General features: G+C 39.8%; 2 protein-coding genes across 2 annotated transcripts in view; one reads left to right on the forward strand and one right to left on the reverse strand.

Annotated features, from left to right (window-relative positions):
- Positions 1–1,329: 1,329 nt before the first annotated feature.
- Positions 1,330–5,939, forward strand: LOC120549255 (tubulin beta-4B chain). The gene is made up of 7 exons (XM_039786009.1): positions 1,330–1,489; positions 1,724–1,832; positions 2,753–2,863; positions 3,151–3,395; positions 3,523–3,845; positions 3,942–4,286; positions 5,048–5,939. Exons 1-7 carry the CDS (start codon positions 1,433–1,435, stop codon positions 5,193–5,195), a joined length of 1,338 nt encoding a protein of 445 aa, XP_039641943.1. The 5' UTR covers positions 1,330–1,432; the 3' UTR covers positions 5,196–5,939.
- Positions 5,940–11,231: 5,292 nt separating this feature from the next.
- Positions 11,232–25,077, reverse strand: part of LOC120549257 (zinc finger MYM-type protein 4-like) — a 28,053-nt gene continuing 14,207 nt past the window's right edge. Inside the window, exons 17-28 of the mRNA XM_039786013.1 lie at positions 23,599–23,784; positions 16,518–16,663; positions 16,289–16,406; positions 15,595–16,155; positions 15,420–15,496; positions 14,999–15,128; positions 14,713–14,864; positions 14,503–14,617; positions 13,632–13,880; positions 12,650–12,761; positions 12,466–12,534; positions 11,232–12,240 (exon numbers count right to left, since the gene is read on the reverse strand). Coding sequence (XP_039641947.1) covers positions 12,093–12,240; positions 12,466–12,534; positions 12,650–12,761; positions 13,632–13,880; positions 14,503–14,617; positions 14,713–14,864; positions 14,999–15,128; positions 15,420–15,496; positions 15,595–16,155; positions 16,289–16,406; positions 16,518–16,663; positions 23,599–23,784 — 2,063 coding nt within the window. The 3' untranslated portion in view covers positions 11,232–12,092. The remainder of the gene's footprint in view (positions 12,241–12,465; positions 12,535–12,649; positions 12,762–13,631; positions 13,881–14,502; positions 14,618–14,712; positions 14,865–14,998; positions 15,129–15,419; positions 15,497–15,594; positions 16,156–16,288; positions 16,407–16,517; positions 16,664–23,598; positions 23,785–25,077) is intronic.

The raw sequence follows: 25,077 nt of genomic DNA on the forward strand, positions 1-25,077 counted from the left end.
CTTTCTGGTCTTTATAAAACAAATTCTATACTTTATTTACTCAGCAAAATGAAAGAGGCCTGGAGTGTTGGATGGACCTCTCTTTATCTTTACTAGGTCAAGTAAACTTTTACAAGAAGAATATACTTCCACAGTTGTTCTGTGATCCATGAAGCCTAATCCCAGCACTCTGGACTTGATGATCACGCTCAGTTACAGCTTGGAGGCTGCTCCTCCAATTTATCCTATATGTATCTAAAATGTGGGTCGAATTCTTACTGTGATTTGGTGGCTTATGGTATTGTTAACCTTGCTGCAAGCCTTTTTTTTAGGTGTATGCAGTAAGGTTTCATATTTTCAAAAAATAGGTTAAACCAGAATGGATTCTCTTGCTTTCTGTAAAGGTAAATTATAGATTCTGAGCCCCAGAAGTAACTACTCAGTTCTACGCCCCAGCTGAGGAATGAAACCAGACTTAACACCCAGCACAATCTTGGAGGAACTCTCTTTGGAGAAAGATCTATTAGACTTATTTTAGAATTGGTTGATTAGGCTACTGTCATAGCAGGTAGCCTAATGCACCCACTGAATGTCTGTCAAAGCTGCATTATTTATGGAGGAGGAAAACATTTCAGTAATTAGATTTGATTTGGTATACATTTTATTCATAGATGTTACTCTCTAAAGGTCAACCCCCACAACAGGTTGAAGAGTGAAGACATCTACCAGCAAAATCCCTCGACTGTATGAGGAAACGCCCTTGTGCGTCAGGTGAGTTGAGTATGTTATAAGACTCTCTACTACCCTCTTGTTGCAAAGAAAGCTACGACAATTACTCATTCATTCCTCTTCCTCTTCTTCTTCCATGGCGACCTAGCGTGCAGGATTAGTTAGATAGCATACTTGGCACCTAATAAACATGAAACCACACTAAATTATCATTATATAGTCACAGAAAAAATGTATAAGTAGGCTATGTGAAAGTTTGGTATGTGTGCCACAGATGATCATATATCGCCTCATTTGTATCTATTATTAACGTTCTTATTTTGAGCAGCAGAGAGGCTCGTGTATTAGAGTCAACAATGAAAATCATTGTAAGATCTGGTGTTAGTTAACTTAGCTAAATGTCGAATAAACAAAGGGGCGTCTGGAGCGTCTAGTGTCTCTGTAGAAACGTTGTTGTGTATTAGATTCTATTTAGTGTTACCAAGACAACAGAGCTCCCATAGTACTGTCCAATCAAAACTGGAATCCAACTTTTTTCGACCAATGAGATGTCTGATATGCTTCGACTGACATTTAGCTAGTCCAATAGCATTTATCGGCCAGCTTCAGTTGGCAACACTCCCACCTTCTCAGGTTAGTCCGTTACTGGAGTGCTGGAGCGTTATAACCGGTTACAACTTTGTCTGTTTCGGTCGTTGTCCGTGAGTTTTTAATTACCACCAAAATGAGGGAAATCGTTCACCTTCAGGCAGGCCAGTGTGGAAATCAAATTGGAGCAAAGGTTAGAATAGCTTTTGTTTTAAGTCTGAACTCTGAAAAAGAGCGTGAATGTTAGATTAGATTTTGGGCGGGCTGATAAATGAGCTTACCTAGCTAACGTTAACAACAATACTATCTAAGCGTAACCTTTGTGTCCATACCACCGATGGTTTTGACTCGTACGGATAAGTAATGCTAGCTAGTTAGCCAGTTCATTTAACCGTTATCCTCTGTTCTTTTCCCCACCTGATTCTAGTTCTGGGAGGTGATAAGCGACGAACATGGCATCGACCCCTCCGGGACATACCATGGGGACAGCGACCTGCAGCTGGAGCGAATCAACGTGTACTACAACGAGGCGTCAGGTTAACTTCACTTTGCTTTGAGTGTGTCCGAACTACAGAGTTTTAGATAACGTTGCTAGTTTCTAAGAGAGCCAAGGTAATTCAATACCACGCCGACAGGCTTGTTAGTTCCGTAGCCATCCAGCAGGGGATCCCTAACCCCCGCTGGAAGCCACTAGAAGTGATGCCAACGGCCCCTGCCCCCTGCTCCACTCTCCTCCTCCTAGTTACCGTCGCCGTTTCCATGATACAAACAACAAAGCTCCAGCTAAGAATATTATCCCGAACAAATACGAGGGGGTCTTGAGGCCTTTTATAGGCGACAAACTTAGTTTAAATATTGTAGTAAAAGATATGGGCACGTTTCTGACAAAAAAAATAAAAATAGAAACCGTCCATAAACCACTTTTACATATAGGTGTTGTGCTCTCTTTTGTTGCTAAAAAAAAAAAAAAAAAGAAGGGGATTTTTTTTTGTTTGTAGGAAAAAAAAAAAAAAAAAAAAAAAAAAAAAAAAAAAAAACACACAATAAGTAGGTAAAAAAAAAAAAACCCAAAAAGGTTGGGAAAAGTATTTTGTTGCTAGTACTTTGACTTGTCTGCTGCTCATCCAAATTCTCCCAGTTCCATTTTTCAAATTAGGGAAAGGCAAGTTGAAGATAACAACAATAAGAGGAGAAAAGATATTGGCAGGGTTAGAAAAAGGAAAGGGGACAGGAATACATACAGGGAATGCATATAGAGAGTAGACGTCCTATTGTAACTATAATTGTAACACTCCCAGTCATAATTATGGTGGTCTGTAAATGAGTGTAGTAGATTATGCACTGCATTAAAATGGATGTGGGATATGATGAGCCCATTCAGGAGCTTTTTTTTTTTAATAAATGTTTCAGCACTGTGTGTTAATTGTAATTTGTCCACTTGTGTTTTAATCACCAGGTGGCAAGTATGTCCCCCGTGCAGTGCTGGTGGACCTGGAGCCAGGCACAATGGATTCTGTGAGGTCTGGTCCATTTGGCCAGATCTTTAGACCAGACAACTTTGTCTTTGGTGAGAATTTAAATGTGAACAAATTATGTTGTTTTTTTTTAACTTGGGTTGATCAAATTGCCATACTGTGATTAAGCATCAACTCTTACTTTAAAGCCGTATATATCTGTAAAGTAGTTTTTCTGCAAGAGTGAAGGAGCCAGTCTCGTTCAGTGTATGCACTGCTCACTGTGAGTACATTGTGTTTGAATTTGCAAGTATGACAAAGTCATATTTCATGTAGAGTAAGATCCAGGAGGTTTTGACACCACAGCAGTGATAGATGTCTGTATTTGCATGTAACACAGGCCAGAGTGGAGCAGGTAACAACTGGGCTAAAGGCCACTACACTGAGGGAGCCGAGCTGGTGGACTCGGTCCTGGATGTGGTGAGAAAGGAGGCAGAGAGTTGCGACTGCCTCCAGGGCTTCCAGCTCACGCACTCCCTCGGAGGAGGCACCGGCTCCGGCATGGGCACGCTGCTCATCAGCAAAATCCGAGAGGAGTATCCAGACCGCATCATGAACACTTTCAGCGTGGTGCCTTCGCCCAAGGTTCATAAAAAAATATATATATATATTTGAACACTAAATATTTGCCCCTCCTCATGCGTCTATGTGCTTTAATGCTGTTTCCTCTTCCTCCCTTTGTCTCCTCTTTCCCTTCGCTCTCCCACTCCAGGTGTCAGACACAGTGGTGGAGCCATACAACGCCACCCTCTCCGTCCACCAGCTGGTCGAGAACACAGATGAGACCTACTGCATTGATAATGAGGCCTTGTATGACATCTGCTTCCGCACGCTGAAGCTCACCACGCCCACCTACGGCGACCTCAACCACCTGGTCTCAGCCACCATGAGCGGGGTAACCACATGCCTGCGCTTCCCCGGCCAGCTCAACGCTGATTTGAGGAAACTGGCCGTCAACATGGTGCCCTTCCCCAGGCTGCACTTCTTCATGCCCGGCTTTGCCCCCCTGACCAGCCGGGGCAGCCAGCAGTACAGGTAGAGAGGCGGGATTTAGCTTCTTATCACACCTTCAAGTTGTATTTTAAAATGTATTTGAAATAAGTCCTAATTGAATTGTTTGTCTTTTTCCAGGGCATTGACAGTTCCTGAACTCACCCAGCAGATGTTCGATGCCAAGAACATGATGGCAGCCTGCGACCCGCGCCACGGGCGCTACCTTACAGTCGCCGCCATCTTCCGGGGCCGCATGTCCATGAAGGAGGTGGACGAGCAGATGCTGAACGTGCAGAACAAAAACAGCAGCTACTTTGTGGAGTGGATCCCCAACAATGTCAAGACCGCTGTCTGTGACATCCCTCCCCGTGGCCTCAAGATGGCTGCCACCTTTATCGGCAACAGCACAGCCATTCAGGAGCTGTTCAAGCGCATCTCTGAGCAGTTCACTGCCATGTTCCGCCGAAAGGCCTTCCTCCACTGGTGAGTAAAAGAAGACTGACGTAAAGGACAGTTGGGAGAAATCCCTGTACTTGTGCTGTCTTGTTCTTACCCAGAGTTCATACACTTAACATTTTCATGCATGAACGTCTTTTCATAACCCCAAATCTGTCATAATACAAAACACTTCGGCAATAGACTTAAAGGTCCCATTGCATGGTTCTCTTTGGATGCTTTTATATAGGCCTTAGTGGTCCCCTAATACTGTATCTGAAGTCTCTTTTATATAGACCTTAGTGGTCCCCTAATACTGTATCCCGAAATTCATCCTTGGTGCAGAATTACAGCCACTAGAGCCAGTCCCACAATGAGCTTTCCTTAGGATGTGCCATTTCTGTGTCTTTAGCTATTGAGGAGGAGAGAGGGGGGGGCAAGGTGGAGGGGGGGGGTGGCCTTGACCAACTGCCACTTTGCTCATTTAAAAGCCATGATATCTCTCTCATGGGTGGGCCAAATTCTCTGGGCGGGCAAAGCAGAGAAAGGGGAGGTAACCTTGCTCCTCATGACCTCATAAGGAGAAGATTCCTGATTGGTCCATCTGAGCTTTCATTTTCTCAAAGGCAGAGCAGGATACCCAGGGCTCGGTTTACACCTATCGCCATTTCTAGCCACTGGGGGACCATAGGCAGGCTGGGGTAACTCATATTAATGTTAAAAAACCTCATAAAGGGAAATTTACATGCCAATTTCCCTGTTAAGCTAATTTGTCAAGATGCATGTAAGTAAGTATTTACTTGTTTCAGGTACACGGGCGAGGGCATGGATGAGATGGAGTTCACGGAGGCTGAGAGCAACATGAATGACCTGGTGTCCGAGTACCAGCAATACCAGGACGCCACCGCTGAGGACGAGGGCGAGTTTGAGGAGGAAGGCGAAGAGGACATGGCCTAAACATCTACAATGACCTTTTTCTTACTAGGCAACAGTTAGGAATTAGGTTAGTTCAGAATTATTGATAATTGGCTTAAAATCAATCATTTGGACAACAAGTTTTATTTTTTAAATTGCACAGTAACTCAAACGAAAGTCGTCAAATGATAACATTGAACTCGTTGAAGGGTTTCTCCAGCCTTGATTTATAAATGTTGTCTGTTCTGTTTTCAAACTACTTTTTTCTTCCTTCCTGCTTTGGATATGAATGTTTTTAACCTCTCCTGTTTTCTTTTCTGTTTGTATGGTATCACCTAAAAGTCGTGCCAGGCAATACCATTTCTCATCATGTTTCAAAGTCCACAGATGACTGACTACCCAGTATGTCACGGAACAATTTTGACTCCTGGTTTTACATCTCTACCCATACATACGTAGTTGACCTTATTTGTCTACTCAATGATCGCCCTCTGTTAATACTTAGCCTTTTTCATGCTCCAGGTTTTTACGTGTATTTGTGATGAAAGAGAACGTAACACTGACCAGTTCATGGCAATCATGGCGGAATTTGACACTTACTTGGTTTGATGGAGTGTAATTCTTTATAATAATGTAGTGAATTGATTTAGCAAAACAAAATACACCCTGCACCATTAATAGTGTCAGAAACTGGTCACTGCTACATTATTCTTAGTGTGTTTATACTGGGATGTTATTGACATCAAAAGTATAGATGGACTTAATAAAGATCTTGATGAATTGGTACTACGCTGTGTGGTTACTTATGGCTACTTATAAATTTGACTGAACTGAACTACGGTATTACAGATTTTTCATTACTCAAATTATAAAGCCTCTACACACATGTATTAGCTTAAAGGTCCCATGGCATGAACATTTCACTTTATGAGGTTTTTTAACATTAATATGAGTTCCCCCAGCCTGCCTATGGTCCCCCAGTGGCTAGAAATGGTGATAGGTGTAAACCGAGCCCTGGGTATCCTGCTCTGCCTTTGAGAAAATGAAAGCTCAGATGAGCCGATCTGGAATCTTCTCCTTATGAGGTCATAAGGAGCTAGGTTACCTCCCCTTTCTCTGCTTTGCCCGCCCAGATAATTTGGCCCACCCATGAGAGAGAGACATGACTTTCAAACAAGCAAAGTGGCAGTTGGTCAAGGCCACACCCCCACCCTCCACCTTGCCCCCCTCTCCTCCTCAATAGCTACAGACACAGAAATGGCACATACTAAGGAAAGCTCATTGTGGGACTGGCTCTAATGGCTGTAATTCTGCACCAAGGCTGAATTTTGGGAAAGAGACTTAGTACAGTATTAGGGGACCATTAAGGCCTATATAAAAGCATCAAAAGAGCAGCATGTCATGGGACCTTTAATTAAACCAAGGATATAAAATTAAGCTCAAGGATATAAATCTGTTCAGCTTCAACCTGCCTACTGGGATAGTAACATTAGGACTTAATGTCCTTCCTGTTGGCAACATCCCTGTCCAAATACTGTGACGCTTAAGCTCATGGTGTCACAGAAAATAAGCTGGTTCAGTGCATAGGTGAACATTTAAGTGGCAGATTGCTGTGAGACTGAGCTACATGAAATATCCGCAGGGAGCAGTTATTGCCAAGCAAGTTGAATATAAATGCAACAAATCCCCAGCAAGATGTGGCCCATATTCTTCATATCTATATCTCTTACATCTATATGCATATGATACTATCCTTATGATATCTATGCAAAATGTGTGATGGAAGCCTGTCATGTCAGTTTTCTGTCCGTCAAATCTAAGGAAGTTATCTTGCTGAAGAGGCCACAGATCTGATAACGTCCTTGTCCGCCTACTCTCGCTTCATCAGATTAAAGGCTAAACTCTCCTTCAACCCTCATAACACTACACAAGCTCAGAGATTGCAATTACTCCATCTTTTTAGTCCTTTGAAATTCCCAATTCCAGAATACTGGGGAGAGAAAACAATTGATAATTCTGAAATTGTACTTTTTAGAAAGAGTTATCAAATAGTGTTCATGGCCTTGTGTTTGAAGAAAGAGGTTTCCAAAGGAGTAGCCTATCCACTGAGATAATAATTTAGGAGTGTTTGGAGTTGAGTGATTTGAGTCTGCTGATCTATTTTCCGTTGTCCCCAGAAGATAAAATCTGTATGTGATACTCGAATTACACTGCACTTCTCCAAAGTAGCTGTTGTATGTGTCTTTTGAATTTATGCAAAAAAATTTAATTTCCTTTTATCCTATCATACAGGGGGGCAAACATCAAAAACATTCAGAATGGGTAGACATCATGTAGATATCAACACATACCTCATTATGATATCAAAATTCCTGTTCCTATTTCCTTAGTTTACATGCAGACAGAAATGATCACGGAAAGGTATTAATCTTTTAAATCTGTTTTCCGTTTCCTGCAAGCCTCTGAATGGAGAGAATATCATCTGCCCACATTAAAGTGGATATTGAGTTCTTTTTGGATGGTAACTTGCACAAGGGAAAGTCCATGATGAGGGTGATATTAAATATGTCAGAATTACTCTGATCATTGTTGACATCATTCATCCTTTGCCTTCAACCTTTATGAATAACTTATATTGGGATTTTTAAGTTAGTAATAAAAAACTAAATACAATTACAGAAAATGTTAAATTAATATATTAAATGAGATACAAGCTATTCCAAGAAATAAATATATGGTTTGTCCTATCAAGCTCAACTGTCTATTACGTATTTTCAATCTTTCAAGTGTAAATACATATTTCTGTTAAAATACAAAATAATAATAATATAAAACAAAACAAACGCAAGACCTTTAATATCGTTATACATAGTGTTGACATGTAGACAGAGTGCGCCGTGTCAACACTAATACGTTTCTGGAAATCCTTCACCCTGGAAGGAGTTTTCCAAAGGATCCGAAAAGGCTACGTTTTTGTAAAATACCCGTAGACTAGGCCTATGCTAAATTTCATAAATTCATTCATTCATTTAATAAAGGAGGTGAAAAATTTCAATCACTGTTTTCCGAAGCCCAAGATGACGTCCTCAAATGTCTTGTTTTGTCCACAACTCAAAGATATTCAGTTTACCATCACAGAACGAAGAAACTAGAAAATATTCACATTTAAGAATCTGGAATCAGAGAAGTTTAGATTTTTTGTAAAAAAAAAAAAAAAAAGAAAGACTCAAACCGATTATTAAAATAGCTGCTGATGAATTTATTAGTTGACAATCTTTGCAGCTCTAGTAATTAAATACATTATCAGCAGTGTTCAGCAGATGAGAAATGTAGTCCTTAGCTCGACCACTTCTCTGAAACCACTTTAGGACCCTGCTACCTATTAGGGAGACTGGGAGACCACACAATAGGAGTTTAACATATTAAAAATGAGAAAATCTAATAATAATGGCCTAATTTCCCCTATCCCTGATTATATACATAACTGATACATTACCTTAAAGTGAGAAATATACTGATCTTGAACACAGTCAAACACATACACACCAAAGACCCTTGCACATTTTATGAATCAGTGTTTTAAAACTGCACAAATTTCAATTACACTCTCAACATCACATTTCATTTTTTTATCATGCTTTCATTATAAATGCTTTGCCTTGCAATCAAGCAAAGGAAAGAAGAAAAGTTGAATTTGTAATACCTAATGGAAATACAGCATTTTGTGTATGACAATAAAACATATGACCTGTTCTTTCTCAACAATCATCAGATGGGAGCTTCGGACAGCGGTGATAATATTACGACTGTAATATTTCCTTTGTGTGTTACAGTATGTTCAAAACATTTAGAGAACTCTGTTTGGATAATGCGTCAGTCAATACGGTGAATGCTTAATGTTGAGGCAAAAGTAAAGGCACCCTGGCCTTCATGACAAAAACATAACCGCTAAAACAACAAAATAGATCCAAGTAGCAATTAACACATAACACATATGGTGTTATCACATGGTATTGTGGGTAGTGGAGTCCACAAAACAACAAATGGTAATATTTTCATTAAATCTCAACTTTCTAACTTACATATTTACTTTTCTGGTCAACCGGCAGAATCATAATAGGAACGTTTTTTTGTTTAAAATAAAAACTTAAAAAATGATGATCCAAAATTCAGTCAGTGATGTTAAATGGACATTATAAGATGTATAGGCATTAATGTTCAGTATGTCCAGACATGTTTGGTTCTCAAGCTGTGTGACATGGTTGAGCAGCAACCCTATGGACCAACCATGTTTTCCATATTATGTCTGTGTCCTGAGTCACCTGGACTATCTATACGCCAACTAAGAATCAAAGTCTACAATCCATTCAAAATCAAAAGGTCTATTGCAGCTGTAATATGCAACAGACTATGATTTTGAATAGATAAATTGAATTGTACCACTGAACAAATGAACAAATGTACCAGTGCTGACACAATGGTAAATATCGTAGGCACATTGTCATAATACTTGTTTTTGACAATCATACTATACCACAAACCATACACACTATTAGTTATAATACAGGAAACCTCAAGGGTTAGGAAAAGTATTTTGTTGCTAGTACTTTGACTTGTCTGCTGCTCATCCAAATTCTTCCAGTTCCATTTTTCAAATTAGGGAAAGGCAAGTGGAAGATAACAACAAGAGGAGAAAAGATTAAAGTTAAAGTTACCATGACATGCTGCTTTTTGGAAGCTTTTCTATAGGCCTCAGTGGTCCCCTAACACTGTATCTGAAGTCTCTTTCCTGAAATTCAGCATTGGTACAGAATTACAGCCACTAGAGCCAGTCCCACAATGAGCTTTCCTTAGGATGTGCCATTTCTGTGTCTGTAGCTTTAAATGCTATTGAGGAGGAGAGGGGCAAGGTGGAGGGTGGTGTGGCTTTGACCAACTGCCACTTTGCTCGTTTGCAAGCCATGATGTCTCTCTCTTTCTCGTGGATGGGCCAAATTCTCTGGGCGGGCAAATCAGAGAAAGGGGAGGTAACCTTGCTCCTTATGACCTCATAAGGAGCAAGGTCCAGATCGGCCCATCTGAGCTTTCATTTTCTCAAAGGCAGAGCAGGATACCCAGGGCTCGGTTTATACCTATCACCATTTCTAGCCACTGGGGGACCATAGGCAGGCTGGGGGAACGCACATTAATGTTAAAAAAACCTCATAAAGTGAAATGCTCATGCCATGGGACCTTTAAAGGGGACAGGAATACATACAGGGAATGCATATGGAGAGAAAACGTCCTATTGTAACTATAATTATAACACTCCCATTCATAATTATGGTGGTCAGTAAATGTATCTCAGCTTCATGATTTAGACTGGAGTAGATTATATGCACTGCATTAATATGGATGTGGGTTGTGATGAGCCACTCCTCCACTTTACCTCCAGAGGGAATAAGTGAAAGTATGTGAGGGAATACTGGAGAGAAACAAGTGGAGAAGGGAAAATTGTCGGGAAATAAGGCCACACAGGACGAAGACTCAAAAAGGGGAACAACATAATATCAGATAACTACATATTAATAATAAAACAAAGGATGAGAGGAACTGCGAGTCTCCTCTATTAGTACAAGGGTTACACTGATATACAGTATACTGGTTTAACAACATATTGAGTCAGATATTGGCTTTTTAAATAAATGCCAGATGTCATCCAGTCAATGTCATTCACCGCCAACGTGATGAATGTGATGCAGTTCGATAAACTACATATTTAATGTTTAATTTATCATAACTACACTGGATGTCTGTTGGAAGTGCTTCACCTGAACTAAGTGACTTTTTTAAGCTTGTATAAATGTATAAAAGCTATGTATAAATAATAAAATTACAGAACCTGCTCAGGATGTCATTCTTTTCAGATTTTGAAATTTAAAAGCAATTCATCAAAGCAACATTGCAGAACTATTTACCTTAAAATAACAGCTTAAAAAAAAAATTTTAATGATTTAAACTGACTTAAAATGCTGTCTTTTTTTTTTTTCATCTTGACTATGTTAGATTTCGACTGGTAATTTTTGTCATTTTATGTTTAGCTGTCCACTGCTCCTAATACTTAGGATGGGTTCAATGCCCTAATTTAATTTCACTACACTGTGCAGTCAAATTGTATGTGATGAATAAGATTAAAGTTTCTTTTCTAAGTTATGTAATCATAACAAATGCATATGTACAGCTGACCATATTATGACAGCAGTGTAGAAGTGAATTAAACTCTGAAACTGTAGGGGCGAAAAATTGCAAAAAAATAAACAATGTTACGCAGTGTTGCTTTAAATACCAGTATCAGACTTTAAAACGTATACCGTACAAGTAAATACTCATTTAAACCCCTTAACAAACAGATCCGACAGTGCTTAATGGATGTAAACTCTCGTCAACAACCGGCTGTTCTCAGTTTGCTGCTCATACCGGTTTAGTATTGCAGAAGTCTGCTTTTTGAAATAAAAAGTTAATTTGACAGGCTTGGCATGGACCATTACTGATAGTAAAAAAAAAAACTTTAAAAAAAACTTAACAAACCACATGAGAGAAATGAGAAATATCACTCTGGTGTGACACGATGAGAAAAGAACAATGTACTCCCTTTTTCATATTTTAGAGTATTGGATGTTTGTAAACTCATTGTGCGTTTATGTGGGGAACTACTGAGGTTACTAAATACAACGATCCCACACTTTTTTGTAACGTTCTTTAAGTTTGTCTCTTTGTGACAATGGGTCCCCTTTCATTGTGTCTTTGTTTGGTCTTCCTTTTTCAGAGACCCGTCAATCTTCGTCTGAATGACTGATGGGCGTACCTACGGCTGCAATTCACTGAGAACTGTTCAGCATTGGCGAAGGTTTCCGTTGCAGAGAAGATCATAAGCAGGGTGTGAATAGGCAGAGCTCCATATCACTGTAAACTGTCATTATCAGCGGTGGCTGGGGACTGATGTTGGGCTGCTTCATGTTCCTGGTGAACCTCTCTGACGGCCAGGATGCGCGTGAGCATGCTTTGTAGAGTGGCGCCCTCTAACGGTTGAAAGGTGTACCAGTGGGAACTGTTGAGGTCAGAAATGGAAAAGAAATTTGAAAGATATTTCTTCATTAAAGTTTTCATATCAAGAGATACCTTTGCACATTGTTGTCCACAAACAGCAGAGAAAGTAACATTTTCCCTTCCATCAGATGGATTCATTTTAATAGTGTGAATATACAACATGGCAGTGTAATAAATGACACTTTTCGTCACTGGGTTTCTTTAATGTTGGAAGACGGAGTCTGACCTTTGAGGGTGCACAAACTGTTCAGGCTGCAGAAAAAACAGGTCAGACCTACTCTTTACCGACTCAGGGCTGTTAGAGAATAAGAGGACAGAGAAGACAAAACGTTTGTTCAGTTTTATTAGTTCTTTCATATAGGGGCCTATTAATGTGTGTGTATGTGTGTGTGTGTGTGTGTGTGTCTCACCATCTGGAGAGGTAGAACTCATAGAGTCTGACGGGACAGTGTAGAGGATTGGCGACATTTTCAAACATCTCTAGGTCTCCCTCTTCCTCTCCCTGCCTTTTTCTGTATCGCTCTAAAAACAAAAAATAAGTACCACAACTCAGTTATTCGTTGTTTATTCAGTTATCCGTAACATTCACCGTCTATTTCCAAACACATTATGCTTTTAGGGACAATTTATGAATCTGGTTTTGATGTCTAGAAATACGACGAAGCTGATGTATGACCCTTGTGTTGTCCAAGGGTTAAATTTGACCCGTTTTCAAAGTTTTTATATCAGAAATATGGGTTTCTGTGAACCAAAATGTCCAAAAATAACATGGATGCATGGATGTACGTTGTATCGAACCCATACAACGATCTTTGCATGTAAAATTAATGATTTTTTTGGGGTTTTATTCAATTTTATAAACATGTTTAAATGGTTTTAAAACAGTATTGTGACTAAACTTTGACATAAACCAGTCTGTGATTCACTCAACATCCTTTGATCTTAACTATTAGTAAAAAATAATTCATAATTTCTGCTTTTTTAACTCAAAAAATTGGTATAATGTCATATCAATTAGGTTTATTGACCATGAATTTAAAAATAAAACGTTGAAATAAGTGACAAAAACGTTTTAAAAAGTGTCAAAAGCATAAAAAAAACAACCGAAAATGCTGGAAAAAGCACCAAAAATTCTAATTCACTTCTGACCTGGATGGACAACAAGTTCATGGTCGACGGAAGACAACACAAGGGATAAAAACATACTGATACCAGATGAAGGCTGATACCAATAGTTTTGGATGTGAAGTTACTGATACCAGATATTTTGTACTAAATATGGTGAGTTTGAAAAATGTAAGCCACTGCTCAAAAGCAAAGCTGCATGGACAAACTACTATCATTCCGACTTCAATTTAAAAAGACATACAGGCATTATTTAACAACACCCACCTGTGTGGGGTGTGGCAGCGCTGCTTCTCTGGTATCGGAGGTAGTGGACTTTGCCGGCTCGGTTGCAGGGTTTGGAGTGTCGAGTAAAGTTGGTGAAGGAGAGGCTTTGATGCTGCGCCAGCGTGGTGAAGCGGAAGTTCTTTGTGCAGAAGAAGAGCAGTGTGTTGAGCAACACTATGGGGGAGTAGGCGCCCAGCTGCTTACACTCCCATAGGTAGGACTCCACAATACGGGAGGAAACAGTACCACCTTGAGGAGGAAAGAGGAGGCAGGCAAAGAGCTGAGTGAATCGGAGGCTCTAAAGTGCCCACGGGTGTTGACTGGCCACCTGTTTAGGGTGCTTCCATGCCTTTCGCTTAACTGCATGCTGTGATAGGTGCTAAACAGCTAAATCCACTGTGTTCACCAGCTGGCAGCACCTTGCTGTTTGGTGCTAGGCAGGTAATGTGCAGTGGGTTTCTCAGAGCTTCCTGTTGCTGCTTCTATAAACAATGCTGATGAGAGCAGTGAGCCTGAACCAAAACGGGAAAGTTGTGGGCCATAAAACCAAAACAATGAGTTGAAAGGCATTAAAACGCTCTGTAGAGCTGAGAGGAACCGCAGAGTTGGGTGATTACATTATATGTAGTCTTGTGACACATTGTTAATATCAAAATATTGATTAGTGCAGCTCTAAAGTTGTAGGTAATCTGAATCTGTCACTGGAATGGCAGACTCCCACCACTACCAACCAAAAACGTCTATATAGAAAGATAATGGTAAATACATTGAATATCTATTGCAAAAAACAAAACAAAAAAAAACCAGTATCAAATTAGGGTGTGATTACATGAAAATCTGAGGGATTAGGACTTCATGTCAGCAATCATACCATTAGGTAGTAGTTTAGGTTTCCAGAGGTGCAGCATCCCACTGATCTTGGTAGCAAACTGACTGTACAGCGGGTCGTTAAAGATGTTTTCTATGCGGCCCTCCATGAACAGATACTGTCCAAAGAGAGGGAGACAGGAAAGAAGGAATCAATAAGAAACACACTATTAGAATCAAGATGGAAACCTGTGACACAACATGTGTGCGTTACCTGCTGTATCCCCAGACAGAGGTAGAAGATGCTGTCTGGGCTGTAGGTCTCTCCATTGGGCCGTCTCACTTCTCGGATGAAGCAAGACAGAGCATAGCTGAGCTCAGCAGAGTCACACTGAAGGATGTCTTCTTTAATATCCACTGGATTGGCTACAGGGGAAGAGAACATGAAACTCAACGGGCATAGAATGAAATAAAAAAGGGATGTAAACAAAACCAATCGATGGCTCAGAGGAAGAGATATTCTAACTTAAAACTTGAATATAAAGAGAACTGAGGCTCACATTCTCTCTGGTGCTTGTTTCGTTGTTGGACCCAGCTCTTCCAGGCTTTAACTCCATACAGGTGGTCCAGTTTAGAGGCGGCTGGAGTCACCACTGCACTGCGGGTTGATGCAACAGTTCGCCTTCGACCCTGGATGGATGGAAATGCAATGAATACTGGGTCATGTGGGATAGCTGTTGACACGACTAAAAGGTTGACTGTGAGCAGAAAATGCACTTTTAGGCTAATACTGGGCGTATTTGAAAACTTTCTGGTTCTATAAATACATGTTAAAATCAAGAATGTCATAACAAATCAAAGAACAGGGCACTCTTTGTTGAAAAGGTTTCCTACAGCTAGAGAGCTAAAACCTAAAGTCAGTAAGCTTTTCAATCCGAGGCTGATAAAATGGATAAAAGAAAGACTGCTGAGCTATCGTACTCGTTTCCGGCTGGGGAAACCTTCTCTGGGCCTCTTCACTCCTCGCTGTGGAGCAACTGATGTCTGATCCAACGATTCTGTTAGAAACACAAAAGTTGTAGCGACTACATGTTATCCAGTTTTTTTTTCAAACAGATTCATTTGGGTGTTCACTTTAAGTTACAGGATGTCTCACCAGACGGGATGTCAGTCTCCAAGTCCATCATTGGAGAGGAGGGGGGTTGATGCTCAGCACTGGTGGTAGGTGGGTCGCTTGTTGCCGTGGTCTCCTCTGGCTGGGTACTAAGTTGGGGATCAGTTGACTCTGGGCTCCTCTCTGGCTGGGTACTAAGTTGGGGATCAGTCGACTCTGGGCTCTTCTCTGGCTGGGTATTAAGTAGGGGAACAGTCGACTCTGGGCTCCTCTCTGGCTGGGTATTAAGTAGGGGAACAGTCGACTCTGGGCTCCTCTCTGGCTGGGTATTAAGTAGGGGAACAGTCGTCTCTGGGCTCTTCTCTGGCTGGGTATTAAGTAGGGGAACAGTCGACTCTGGGCTCCTCTCTGGCTGGGTATTAAGTAGGGGAACAGTCGACTCTGGGCTCCTCTCTGGCTGGGTATTAAGTAAGGGAACAGTCGACTCTGGGCTCCTCTCTGAACTCACAGTAAGTGGCAGGTCGGCTTGTACTGCTTTTTCTTCACGGGTTATGGGAGTAACAACCTCTGTATTCATATCTCCACTGTAAGATCTGCTCTGGTCTGTAGCAGACACAAAAATAAAAATTTGGGTAATTAAGCTTTTGATATTTCATTGATTAATGTAGCAGACATACTGTATCTCAAGCCTTAAATGACTCAAACACATAAAAATCAGGACAAAAGCTGCCCTCACCTGCACTGTAAACAGGCCTATCTTTCGGTTTTTCTTCCTCCACAGCCAAAGGCTCTGACTGGACCGCTGCATCTTTCATGTCCTTTTTCTGTGGTGGTACTACCATAGGTACTGGAACCTGTAACAAACAGCAGAAACAAGTTAACATTTGATTCGCTGCAGCAAATAGCCAATACAAAGTACATGAATCATTCTGAATTCATAGAATTACTCATGTAATGGAACGTACGGGCACAGGCATAGCCATTGGAACAGGTGTGTGCTGGGAGTACATGTTCATAGGCACTGGAATGAAGACCGGTACTGGGACCGGCACAATCAACACCTTCACCTTCTCCTCTCCTGCAGGTGAGCTAACTGAAAACAGAGACGGAGCTGGGGGAGGGAGGGAGAAGTAAATGAGGAGAGAGAACGAGAGATGGGCAAAATATTGAAATGGGTTAAATATTAATGAAATAGATACAGTAAGACAATCAAGAACTTTTCATTTTTTAATTGAAAATATTTAGTTGCAAACAAATTTGCCAAAAGGAGAAAAAGAAACAAAACACAGATAAGACAAATAAACATCCTACAGTCTCACAAAAAATGGTAAAAGAGGAAAATTTATAAGTGACACGTCAGTACATGTGTATTTTTTTTTCTTGCTGCTGAAAGGTCCTAACAAAACACATTTTGAAAAGATATACAGTACACCATATATGTATCGTCGTCATCATGGCCATGCTATGTAAGTCACTTTGTTATGTTAATCTGTAATGTCAAAATGAAAAACAAAAATATTTAGACCCTTCAGCTCTCATAATAAATGGGTGTTGCTAAAAGGATACACATAGAACCTTTGTGTTGTAGCAATCACTGATTACAATTTAAAGATTGTTTTACCAAACAGCTGTAGCACTTCATTAATAAGTGAATCTATGTAAATGTATGTGCATTCAGATGCATCAACAGGTTCACTTTTGAAGGCATCTTTTGTTTATGGGAACACATGACCTTAGACCTGAAAAGTACAACTATTATTACATCATGAAGATCTGTTGACATGTCTACAGATTCCAGGGATTTCTTTACTCCCGCAAAGCAAACAGCAGAGCTTTAGGTCAAGAAAAACATTTACTTATTTAAAAATAAAAAAAATAAATAATAAAAATCTATTCTCACATTCATTTAACCAACAGTAGCCCTGACAGTGTTACATCGGACACCTACGGAAGAATTTCCCCTTCACTTTTAAATCTTTGCTTGTATTTGTATCTGTAATTATTTGTTTACGTATTGCATTGTATTCATTTCAGGTATGCATATGTAAAAACTAAGCTTGGCTGGTTTCCTTGTCTGTCTGCAGCTTCAAACTGCTGTTTGGAAGTTGCTCGGTTACTGAATTTAACTTAACTTTGGTCTTGTGGAGTTCATGTCTTGGATACAGTCTGATTATCATAGAGGCAGCTTTTGCAGCTTACTACAGTAAACATCTTAAAAATGATCGCAGCCTTTTGTTACTCAAGAATAAATGGTTTCAAAGGTGACTTAGTAATAGCTACTCGATAGTTTGGTTTCGACTGATGTGTCTAAGATTCAAATGGGTGGGTCATTATGAACTTAGATTTTACCTACCCAAAAACCCAAGAAATATAACACAAACAAAATTGTATTCACAAATTCAATTTATTCACATTGTCTTTGCATTTAACAAAACCATTATTTTTAGGTGTTGACAATATTCTTTTAAAACAAACAAAAAGCTGTAATGCAACATGATTTCACAATCTCATGTTGGTCAGTGTTATAATTAACAAACAAATAAAAACATGCAGTGAACAGTGGAGAAAACATTCCAAAAACTTACAACAGACAGTAGGTTGCAAAAGAAGTAAACAGTAACGCATTTATGAGTGATGTAATACAGCCCTGGAAACAATTTAAATGTCAACCAAGCTCAGCCAGCACACGGATGAACTGAAGTCAACCTTGGTTCACATGACAGCATCAGTAGTGAGGTACAGCAAGGAATGATACTTTTAAACATACATCGCACATTCATAATAATACCTAACATGCAGCGAGACAAACAGGATAACTAAACATCCAAATGAAAGGCTTTTTTTCTCACTCAGACACTCCAAGTGATTGCAGATTTTAGTCGATAGGTGCATCTATAGTTAGAGGTTGGGCACCAGGCTGAAACCTTCATTTATAAACGTTTATCGAGAATGGTACACTTTATCTCCTAGTTTGGTCAACTCGCCCTCTGGTCAATTTAGCAGAGAGTAAACCCATACTAAATGACCTTCACCTAAGATCATCCATTGGGTCTGACTGCCCCTCTGAGGGAAAATTGTTGATTTCTACAACAACTGTGCTGTCATTTCCTATGTCATTGCCTTCAAGTCCATCTCCTTTAAAACACTGCATAAAAGACCAACAGCAGAATTTCAGATGGATTATTACGAATATTTAATGAGATAACTTAATTTAGTGTGGTGCCATATTTGGACAGAAGTTACATAGTTTATCTACACTGGGGCGAAAATCCCATAAAACGAAAAAGTATTTTGTTCAAAGTAGTAGCATATTTCGCAGCACAGTAGCTTGAATCCAGCTCCATGACATTTTGAGTTTGATTTTAGCATCAATGGGTTTGCCCATTGTATATTGCATATGTTTAGGAGCCAATTTCAAAAACTTATGAGAAATTGGTTTGACCTAAACAATGTGGTATCCCCCCACCCTTCATAAGAAACCTGTACAGTGCAATACATGTTTCCAGGGGCTGCATCTGGGCAGGCAGGTAGGCACAAGTGTTCTTAATAAATGTAAGGATCAGGTTGCATACTGTAGGACAGGTGTCATCACTGCTAGTCAAACAGTGAATGACGTTTCAGCCACCTGAAATGTAAAGTGGCATCCCATAATGGGATATGGTGGTGGTAAAAACATACGTGTGTGCGTCTAAGAACCCACCGGAAATAAAGTGGCAGCACAGTCCGTTAACACAACAAACACAAATCAAGTGTACGAAACATTAGATTCATACTTTTAAAAGACACTTGACAAATGTACCATGATCGGGATCAGTTTTAATGCCATGTTCATGACACTTATTAATTGAGGTAAAAATAAATGTTACTACATTTTTACAGTCCCGTGTTGTAGGTCAGTGAAGCACTTAAGGAAGTATCTCAATCTTGCCTTGACCATTAGTCCATCAGTTAAAGACCATTCACGCGCGCGCCCGCACACACACACACACACACACACACACACACACACACACACACAACACACACACACATGAAAGTTCTGCATAAATACTGCTATCTTAAGTTTGGGTTAAACTTAAACAAACGGTTAAACCTGCAGTCGTTTCATCTTTTTGTCCGGGGGCCGTGGTAGAAGACCGCTCCTCGTGTCAGCACGTCAGGAGGCTGTGAAGAGAAAAACTCAGGTGATACACTCGGCCCTCTTAAGAAGTCGATGTCAACAGCTCATGTCAATGCATCGTTGTAGTTAATCTGATTATAATAGCATTAACATTAGTTGGAGTCTATTACACACACTGTTGACAAAATAAAAAGCCTTAAATAGTGGACACAGCTGCGACACAAATGATAAAAAAGTATTTTCGGTAACACTTTACTTGAAGGTATCTACATATGGTCATAGGGCTGCTCGATTATGGGAAAAAATATAATCACGATTATTTCGGTCAATATTGAAATCACGATAATTTAACACGATTACTCGTTGACTTCTGGAAAGATGTTGTAATTATTGAACTTAAAAAACAGTGGAAAAAGTTAAATAAATCAACAGTAACTTTGCATGAATACTTTTCCTATTAAAACTTTATTTTTTCATTCAGAACACAAGAGAAAATAAGAGTTTACTTGCAAAACGTAATGAGCGATATAATCCTTTTTCTCGATTATTCCGTTTTTGTGATCCCTGGCAGCCGAAATCATAATCACGATTACATTTTGATTAATTGCACAGCCCTACACGGTCATGAACGTGTCATAAACATTATAAACAAGTCATAAACGTTTATTACATAACGCTTCTTTTAGTAAGTGTCATTTGGTTTTTGTCATGACAAGTTATGGTTAGGGTTCATGTGTTCATGACAGTGTCATGTCACTTTTATGTAGATACCTTCAAGTAAAGTGTTAACGTATTTTCTTTACTATTTGATTGTTTATATATATATATATATATATATATAAAAAACGTGTTTTGTTATTCAGAAGGCTCACCTTGCGTTTCCATTTCAGGAGGGGTTTTGTAGATGAGTCTGGTGTGGTAGAGTTCAAAACAGGGCACAGGACAGAGACTGGGCTCTCCTGAACACGTCTTACAGTAATACGACGTCTTACTCCACAATGTCCCACTCTGCTGCTCACAATGCTTCGTTTCGGAGTGCTCGCCCTCTTTTCTCTCCCCATCATGGGACTGTACTCCCTTTGCCTCCTCTGACTCTTCTTCTGTTTTCCTCTCTGGCTCCTCAGCCTCCTCCACCTTCTGCTTCTTCTTCTTCTCCTCCTCCTGCTCTTCTTCCTCCACCCTCTTCCTCTTGTATTGTGAGCAGCAGACCTTGCAGTCAGAGTCAGTCTCCCTCCTGCCCAGGAAATGGCGTCCGGTTAGGCGTGCTGGCACGCCCTTACACCCCTGAGTTTCTCCCTGAGGTTTTGGCGATGGCGGCGGAGATGTGGAAGCTTCCGCAGATGGCTGGTCAGGTTGCGAGGAGCTATCTAGCAGAGCTGGTGTAATTATTGAAACAGCTAGTTGTGAACAACGAATAATTGAATTAACCAAAAGAAAACAAGAATGAAAATGTATTAGATGCTGTTGAGGGTTGTGACAAACACCCTACAAAAGGCACACCAGCCATGTCCTGAGGGACAATGGCTACTTATATCAGTGCTGCTAAAACTAGGTATTATTATTATTATTATTATTATTATTATTGTTTGCTGTGGGTATTAGTTAGGTCAAGGTTTGCAACACAATTTAGTACCATTAGTGTTAACCATTTTTTTTCATTATGAAAATGTACATTTTTCCTGCAGAATGTTATCTTTGTCTTGGCAGAACAGCCTGATGTTCTATACCTAATAAAAGATCAATATTAGTCCAGCATATCACTGTCCACCTTGTGCGGACTCTAAGAATAACAAAGCACAAACAAGCTCAATATTTTACTCCACAAAGCACTATGTTAAAAAGTTGTTTTTGCTTAGGTGACAATTCAACTTTTTATTTCTAATTGGCTCATCTAATCTGTGTCATCGGAAAACATTAAAATATTAAAACATTTTAAGTGTCTCGTGGTGAAATCTAACCTTCCACCACTACGAGTGATTTGGTTTGATCAATAAACACAAGGAGATGTTTGGGAGCGATTTTTCCACACACTGAGCAGGAAGTGAATTGTTTTGTTGCAGTGTTTCATATACGTGTTCTTTTAATTGTAAAGTGCATTGAGACCATGTTTAATGGTGATTTACTGTAGGTTCAGCACCATCAGAGTGCGTACAGAGAAGAAGAAGATGGTATAAAAAGCGAAAACGTTATCTCAATCTAGAAGGGCTGTAACGATTTGCGATATGAAACCGAAAGCGCGACACTCCGATCCACGAACCTGTCGCGCTGTGAGAAGGCAGAATCGCGACACTCCCCTTCCAACTCCCAGAGTTATCCTCCCCGTCCAGATCACATCGTAAGTTGCGCTTTAAGCTCCTCTTTTTTTCCCCGCTTGTGGAGAGCTATGTGACACATGAAACTAGAGCTGGGCAATATATCAATATTATATCGATATCGTGATATGAGACTAGATATCGTCTTAGATTTTGGGAATCGTAATATGGCTTAACTGTTGTCTTTTCCTGGTTTTAAAGGCTGCATTACAGTAAAGTGATGTCATTTTCTGAACTTACCAGACTGGTAACTGTGCTATTATTTGCCTTTACCCACTTAGTCATTATATCCACATTACTGATCAAAAATCTCATTGTGTAAATATTTTGTGAAAGCACCAATAGTCAACCCTACAATATCGTCTCTGTATCGATAGAGATATTTGGTCAAAAATATCGTGATATTTGATTTTCTCCATATCCCCCAGCCCTACAAACTATATTGATGAGGACCGGCGACTTAAAAAATTGGCCGTCCGAGAGTAGCCTACACCAGGGCAGACACACAGCTGACAACCTGCAGGTGGAAGCGGTGGAGACCGGCTCGGACATACACGCCGCGGGCCACTGAGGACTCCTGCAAGCAGTTTCAGGATAGTGGCTGCATGGGTACCAGTAAGCTATTTCAGTGAGTCAGCATGCACAATACCAGGGCCTCTCCTAAGTGGAATGCAGCCATCACTAATGGTTTTGAATACACCTGTGCTTTTCCTACTATGACATGTCAACATGTCTGCCGTGAAAAAGGTCTATGCACAGAACATCAGCCTACAGCTGTCCGCAGACAGGGAGTGCGGAAAGTGCGTCAGAGCCTCCCGGACAGGTGAACTGAGACTCCGTCTCCTGTGCTTTCTTTTGGAAGGCTGGCTGCCAAAAATCGCACCTTACGGGCTAATTAATTAGCCTGAGTTAAACACTAGTTATCAGTAAACAGAAGGCAGTGGCTGGTGTGTGCGCCAGTGTTTATGTGTTTGTGTGTCAGCCCGCCCCCACATTTGGAGACGGGCAAGTGTTAATTTCGGACCCTGCACAGTACTGTGAAACAGTAGCCATTTAATTGACTTTGTAAATTTTAAACTTGATTGAAGAAGAATTTGCAACATGCTTGAATCATCTCCACAATGGAGTTTAGTTCGGTTTGTTTTTCAATAGTATTTTGTTACAAAGAAAACAGAAGTGTTAGAGCTTTGGCTATTTCTTTATTTTACTTAGGTATATTGTTAATAATTTGCATAGTTAATATTGTTCTCTGGTGTTCAGTTTTTTATTTTTCAAATGTTATTTAATAAAAAAATATTTTTTCTTCTCTCTCCCCCCCCGAATCGTGGGTTAAAAATCGTGATACGAACCGAAGGTTTGGCTCATCGTTACAGCCCTACAATCTAGACAGATTTAAAATACTTCATGCATGAGGTTTCAAATGTCTGTATTGGACTTTATGTCCACTCGGTATTTGGACACTCTGTAGTCCAATTTACTGTCAGGAAGCTGCTGGATGGCACACATGGTCCACATGAAACTAAAGCCAGCTGTGCAGCCACTCTCTGTCCTGTGTGAACAAAATGTAACAACACTAAACTACCCAAACCTGTTCCGAGTGTTTTTTGTAGTTACCTGCTAAATCAGTGGAAGGTGCGGGCAGCTGGCACATGCTCTCTTGGTCCATAGTGAAGGGCCGACACAGAACCGACTTGTTCTTCATTTGACGTCGACGGGACACAGGCACTCCCATGGCATCAGTCTGAGTACTGGCCTGGAAAAGGACATTAAAAACAAAAACGGCAGAAATAAACAAAGCAGCTCTGATCTAGTTCTTAATCATATATATATATATATATATATATATATATATATATATATATATATATATATATATATATATATATATATATATATATATATATATATATATATATATATATATATATATATATATATACACACAGGCCAAAAGTTTGGACACACCTTCTCATTCAATGAGTTTCCTTTATTTTCATGACTATTTACATTGTAGATTCTCACTGAAGGCATCAAAACTATGAATGAACACATATGGAATTATACACTTAACAAAAAAGTGTGAAATAACTGAAAACATGTCTTATATTTCAGATTCCTCAAAGTAGCCACCCTTTGCTCTGATTACTGCTATTATATACACACACAGTGCAGGGCAAAAGTTTGGACACACCTTCTCATTCAATGCGTTTCTCACACACACACACACACACAAAAAAAACTTTTACAAACAACACACAACATTTTCATACATAGTACTACATGGTCCATGAGATTGGTAACGTCTCTTTGCGCATTAACCCCACTGTGAGAAATGCACATCATAAATATATAAAAACAACTAACTGATATAACTAACCAGTAGGGCTGCACGATTAATCTAATCGCAATGTGGGATTACATAACTGCAAAAATTGTGCGATTTGACTAAACCAAAAGGTGTGCTGAGTGCCTGACACTCTAGTCTCTGTGTGCACTTCAGTTCACCACGTTGTAACTATGGGTGTTAATCACAAGTTTTATCGCAATACAAATTATATTGATTCTTCGGAAAACTATATATTTACGGATATCTTAACGTCTGTCACAATATGCTTTCGAGTAGATTAAATTCAGGGGCCTGCGATTAATATGAGACATTATCATATGCCTATTAAATTCTTTATTAGTATTCGTTACATTTACATAATAAAAAAAAGCAACTAAAATATTATTTGACAATTTTATTACTGTGCTCTTCCAGACATTTAAATTAAAACAAACTATTCTTTTTAATAATAAAAAATAAAGTGGGACTCTAAAATAAAGGGGAATCTTACAGACAATATGCATCGATATTTTTACTTTGCATCGACAATACTGGATCGTGGATCGTACTGGATTATATATCAATCCAGATCAATGTAGCGTTACACCCCTAGTTGTAACACCTTTTACTTACCGACAGTCTTAACAATAGATAAAGCCACCGTGTCTTAAGAAGCTTGTTTTATTGTTCACTGTTAACTCACTTTACATCGTCTTTGCTATCTCTTTTTCCTCACACAGCTGCTACGCTAAGTCCAAAACCGCTTG

The sequence above is a fragment of the Perca fluviatilis genome, chromosome 20 (genome assembly GCF_010015445.1).
Source record: "Perca fluviatilis chromosome 20, GENO_Pfluv_1.0, whole genome shotgun sequence".
Lineage (NCBI taxonomy): Eukaryota > Metazoa > Chordata > Actinopteri > Perciformes > Percidae > Perca > Perca fluviatilis.

Excerpts from the sequence above, each read along its gene's own strand:
- LOC120549255 (XM_039786009.1), top strand. The coding sequence starts at position 1,433 with ATGAGGGAAATCGTTCACCTTCAGGCAGGCCAGTGTGGAAATCAAATT. Across the intron at positions 1,833-2,752 it reads GTACTACAACGAGGCGTCAG|GTGGCAAGTATGTCCCCCGT; the intron begins GTTAACTTCACT and ends TTTAATCACCAG. Across the intron at positions 2,864-3,150 it reads ACCAGACAACTTTGTCTTTG|GCCAGAGTGGAGCAGGTAAC; the intron begins GTGAGAATTTAA and ends CATGTAACACAG.